The 5,879-nt window shown below is 36.1% G+C and overlaps 1 protein-coding gene across 1 annotated transcript in view; it reads right to left on the reverse strand.

Moving 5' to 3' along the window:
- Positions 1-5,879, reverse strand: part of LOC118741429 (neuroligin-4, X-linked-like) — a 130,922-nt gene that overhangs the window by 117,146 nt on the left and 7,897 nt on the right. Inside the window, exons 2-4 of the mRNA XM_036473436.1 lie at positions 4,545-4,742; positions 4,092-4,478; positions 3,673-3,709 (exon numbers count right to left, since the gene is read on the reverse strand). Coding sequence (XP_036329329.1) covers positions 3,673-3,709; positions 4,092-4,478; positions 4,545-4,742 — 622 coding nt within the window. The remainder of the gene's footprint in view (positions 1-3,672; positions 3,710-4,091; positions 4,479-4,544; positions 4,743-5,879) is intronic.

Raw genomic sequence — 5,879 nt, forward strand, 5'->3', positions numbered from 1 at the left:
TTTTTTAAAAAAAAAGTTATCAAGCTCTTAAAAAATCACCCGTTATATACCTATGTATATGTATACATATGTTTCAATATATACATAGGTATGGTAAGCGCATGTCACCTCTCTCATTAAATCATCACTACTTGAGTGTGGATTTAATTGCATAATAGCTAGCTTAGTCATATCATTTGATGAAGTCTAATCGAATTAGACGCCCCAATGCTTTCAATTCACATTATCATGCATACACCTAGCCATAAATACGTATCTATGTAAGTATGTACATATATGTATATATCGTGAGTAGCGCGTATACGCTTACATATGTGATCTTAAATCTCATCAGAAGTACGCTTTAGAAAATAACTAAGCAGCAAGTGAAAAAACAGGAAGAACGGAGTAAGGAATTAATTAAAAGTTTATTAAAAGCAATTGGTTACTTTACGTTTATGCAAACATATATACATACATGCGCAAATGCATGTGGTTGTGTTGCCATGGTAATGTAGTATGTAGGTGACGAAAAAGATAACCTATTGAAAAATGCATCTAAAAGATACAGTTCCGCGCTCCTAAGCAGATGATTTGTGGTTGTAGTTTCGTAAAACTTATGGCGGTTTCTGCAAATACATACATACACATATGCATACATGCTTATTTCGTAGCAGATATGGGTGCGATAATACCAACCTACATACATACGTATATCACTAACGACACACAAGCCACAGTGCGAGGGTGCTGAATGTGATTAATTTGTAATGTCTGAGTGTTACATGTTTCGTTGGAGCTAATGTTGTCACTTCAAAACTATTTAACACTAATTAATAGCAGATTCCGCTAATTATGCGCTAATATTAATGTAATTTCAGCTTTGACACAGCTTGCATCCTTGCCCCAATGTACACAAATACCAGGACAACAAGTACACGCATTAGCATGTATGAGTGCTCAATGGGAATAGATATCTGTTATATTTATGTATGTATATGAATATTCGTAGAATTGCGTTGTTCTTATATACATATATACCTCTGGATACCAAGTTGCTTGTTAGTTCGATGAACAACAAGCTGCTTTGCATATATGTTTAGGTTGCTTTCCCAACCATTGTATGTACCCGTACAGACTGCTGACATGTATGATTGCATTGCCTTTATGTTAGTTTCTATTAAATATATGCAGGTGTACAAATTGGAGAAAATTACTTTTTATTAGCGAATGTTGCACACCAAAAGCTGCTTTCGAATTAACAATGCTCATACTAGTGCTGCTAAAGCAATTAAAAGCTTGAAAGAAATTAATCACCAAGCTGCTAAACTAAAGGCTAAAGGCGTCGTCAAATGCACTTAAATGTTCTGCAGCTAAGACCTAGAACTTTGACTTTCAGTTCACAGATATTTTGGCTGCAACCTCGAAATGAGACTTAAAATTTTACAACCCAATTCAAATGATAATTCAATGAAATTTTACGCACGAATAGGCTAAGACCTGAATTAAAATAAATACAGCATAATTTTTGAAGAGAGTTGCCATTTTTTTTAAGTTAAAATCCATTAATTAGTATGGGTGTCAGCAAAAATATGTTCTAAAACGATTTATTTCGAATTAATTATGAAGAGGTTTGCCACCTTTTCAAAAAGATAACTTAAATTTAATCGACACGTTAACTGAAATATGTTTTTGTTATTTTTTGGCCTAAGAACAATTTTTAATTATCAATTTTTTAGAGCTTGAGGCAGTTGTTAATGAAAATTTGTGTTGAAAAATAACAGTAATTTAAATTTTTTATATGGTTATCCAAAAGAGAGGTTACATAAGGAAAAATCAATTAAATTAACAAGTAGGATTAAAAATTGTGTGTGGGAAAAAAATCAAAAGCCTTGAGAAAGCTTCATGTGGCAAATATTATTAAAAAGGATTGCCATCCCTTTGGAAATTTATAACATATTTAATTTAAAGTTTAAGTTAAGAAATTATTGTAATACTTACGGGTGTCAAAAGAGAGGGGACTAAGTAAGCTTTAATAATTCTGAAAAGGCTGTCATCTAATTTGGAGGTCAACATCAATTTGATGAACAAGTTAAATTAAATATTTTCTGAGGGAATCCAACGAGAGAGGGGTTTAAGAAGCTCTATTTCAGAAATATTTTGGCGAAGGTTGACATCGCGTGAGAAATTAAAAATCAATTTAATTAACAACTAGTATAAATAAAATATTTTAATGTGGGTGTCAGACGGGAGCTGTTTAAAAAAATGTTCATTGTAGAAATATTTTTGAAGGGCGAAAGAAAGCTTTACGCCGAAATATTTCTGAAGAATGTTGACACCGAAATATTTTAATATGGGTGTTAAGTGCGAGAAATGTTTAAGCAAGATTTATTTATAAAATACTTCGAAAAAGAAAGGGTAAATTTTATAAAATATTTTCAAAAAGGGTTGCCGCCAATTAAATTTAATTAGAAGTGAAATAAAAAATTATAATACAATCGTTAAAAGGAAGAAATTGAAGAAAGCTTTTTCGGCAAAATATTTTTGAAAAAGGGTGCCACCTGTTTGAATCTGAGCCTGTATTATCAAACTAAAGTTTTCTTTAAACTCTTTCGTTTCACACTAATATTTCGATACTTCATTTAAATCTTGTATAAGTAAAACAAATTCGCTTTTTTTTAAAGTTGGCAACCCTATTTAAAAGAATTTTTCAGCTAACATCTTTTTAGATCTTTTTCGTCTGGCATTGTGATACATATTTCAATTAAATGATCACTTATGTTCAATTTGAGTTACTAATACGTGTCAGCTCTCCTAAATACGGTTCAGAAATAAATTATTTTCAAACTCATTTCGATTAATGCCCCCATTTTGACAATCCGTTTAACTCACTAAATAATTTGAATTAAATTTTTTTCAACAGGTGGCAACCCTTTTCAGGCAATGGCAGAATGGCTTCTTTTACCCTGTAATTTCAAGTTTCTAACATGTTTTAAATTTTTCTAGAAGCAACCTCTGGATTTACATACGAAAACTACGTAAATGAACTGAGCTTAGCAATGAAACAGAACAAAAACAAATAAAATGAGAGGGCCTCTGTTTAAATCAGCAAGAACCATACTAAAATATATTTAACGTTTAACAAATTAACAACATATGTAATTTTAAAAGAATACATTAACATGTACTTAAATAAATGAACTGCAATGGAACTTTGACTGCTTTGTTGTCGGTTGTATGACACCTATATATGAACATTGTGCGATAATGTCACTTTAATGTCACCAAAGACCATTGCATCTTGATACTGTCAGTTGAAAGTCACCAAGGTCCATTGCAGGAAAAAGTCATGCAGAGGACATCAACCACTAAAGCATCATTTCTATGAAACAGTCATGAACGACTTCTATATAAACGGAGCCCAAAGTCATTTAAGACGTAACTGGCCGTAAAAGACACTTAAGTGACTAATGTATGACATTCGCTACGGGGATGTTATACATACATATGTACGTGTGTAAGACCGGTAGGTTACCTATACAACTTTTAACACCTACTTTAATTTTTGCGTATTTACAACCGTGGACAAACACTTATTCCCCAAGCACCAAATTATTTCCTTCTTGCCCTACGTAAATAACACAATCAAACATACGCAAATATTGGTAAGTAAATCCGTCGCAGTTTACATACCTTGACAACTTGTTAATGGCTGTTTTCCTCATTAATACTGAATTAATTGAGATAACGAGCAAGGCGAAGCCGACACCGGTGGAGTTGGAGGATGGCATTAAATGCATATCCGCGTATCCGCAGCGACAGTAATCAGAGACACCGGATGCAGCAAAGGCGATAATGTGTTGTAATTCCGGTAATACATTTTGAATGTAAAACGAAGGCAGCCACAAGACGAGATGAGTCAGACGTGATGAAACCAAGTAAAGCATTAAATTCATGAAAAAAGGGAATTGAAAGCAGACATACACGCGAAGTAAATCGGAAATTAATTACGAAATTTTATAATTGAAATGAATTTCATAAAAACAAATTTCTTCCGCTCACCACTTTATGCACATAGCTTTACACACATTGCAACAATCATCGCTACTTACCAATATTCTCCAGCTGTCCTGGTGTACCCCAGCCACCCGCAGCTGCAATGCCCGCACCACCACCGAGGCCACCACTCCCAGCAGTCGAGGCTTGAGCTTGTGCAGCCGCTGAGCCAGGCGCTGGCGGCACATAGTCGCCGCCATCGATTACCACGCCATCAATGCTCGGTCCAAAGGCAAAACCGAATTCTGGCTGACGTATGGGGACGCCCAGCAGTTGCTCCAGCGTCTTATCCCGCAGACATTTCATGAGATGTGCATGCGGCAGATCAGGCGCACAATTCACATGATGTGCAACAATGGCTGCATATTTCGCGGGATTGCTGACTAGCGACCAAGGCGCCAGCCCGGAGCCGGACATGAGTATGGCGCGATTGAAGAGCAGACCTGCGGAAAGTAAATTTATTACGTTGAACACATATTTTGCAATTGCTGCTATTATTCGTTTGGTACCTTCCGGCACTGCCAGCGATGAGATGAGAAAATGCACACACGCTGCACCCGTGCCATGACCGGCCAGTGTAATACTTTGCGGATCACCACCAAAGGCAGCGATGTTCTCCTTCAACCAGTGCAGCGCAGCAATAATGTCCATTAGGCCATAGTTGGCTGGCAGTTTTGAGTAACGATCTGTGTTTGCGTTTAGGAAACCTATGCAGAGAGAGAGAACAAAATAATTACTTAACACTTTTCAATTAGGTGTTCGAAATCAATTAGAAAAAGTCGAAAAGTTCTTTGTAGAGTTATTCTCTTCTATGTATGTAGGTATCATATATTTCAAATATAAACCCAACGGCTAAAAATAAGGTTGATTTTAAAACATACTTGAAAAAAGGCACCCATGCCCTGTGTCTCTAATCAGTTTTAAATTTATCAGACTTTTAAAATTTGAAATATCACAATTTTGTTTGAAAAATTTTCAGTTTTAAATTTTAGCAGTCCAATAAACTTTAAAAATGATTGGTGAAACCGGGCATCAGAATTATAAACTTAATTTTATATCTTTGAGTACTTTTGTATACCTTTTTTAACTCATAAATAAAATATCAAAACACACGAAACAATCAACACGCTAACGTACGTACTGGCCAAACATGGTAAAACACGTTTTTAGTTTTTCTCTCTGACATTAGCATTTTGAAAGAGATGATTTGATTCAAAAAATTATTTAACCCTACGACTACTCGTGGCTTGAAATTCGTTAAACCATACGTTTTGGTCTGCCACATCGCAAGGTATTGTATACGTGGGACTAACAAAACAAAGTCTTTGGATATATCGAAAGTGTTACAACGCTTATTAAATGAGGCGACTCCCTGCAAGCCGGGCACTGATTGGGCACATCTGCATTTATCCCACTCAGGTAGCAGTTTAGCCTGCTGCAGTAGCCAGAGCGTTAGGGCTATGGTGATGCAAGTCTCCCGAGGTAGATGGAGTTCTGTCTTGTCCCATCCAGGTGGCTGTATTCCCTAAACGGCATTAACCCGTTGACCGTTGGTGTATACCAACTCCCTTCGAATGGCGTTTATGACCTGTTGCTAAGCTGTAGGGTTGCTTTATGAACCTCCGGACTTCGTCTGACGTGTCTAGGAGAGGGCTCAGCGGAAAGCAGGTGTCCGTTAGGGTTCCCGCGTTAGGGCTCGGCCGATTTGAGGAAGAAGGGGCATATTGAGATAAATTTTCTTGGAATTCTACTAAAGTAGACGGAGGATAAATGGCAAGAAAAAATTCATATTAGGTATTGTATTGGGCTTCTTTAGCTTGGTCTGACCACCATCTGGAAAAAAA

Source organism: Rhagoletis pomonella, unplaced genomic scaffold (genome assembly GCF_013731165.1).
Source record: "Rhagoletis pomonella isolate Grant_MI unplaced genomic scaffold, Rhpom_1.0 Rhpom_scaffold_00001, whole genome shotgun sequence".
Classification (NCBI taxonomy): Eukaryota; Metazoa; Arthropoda; class Insecta; order Diptera; family Tephritidae; genus Rhagoletis; species Rhagoletis pomonella.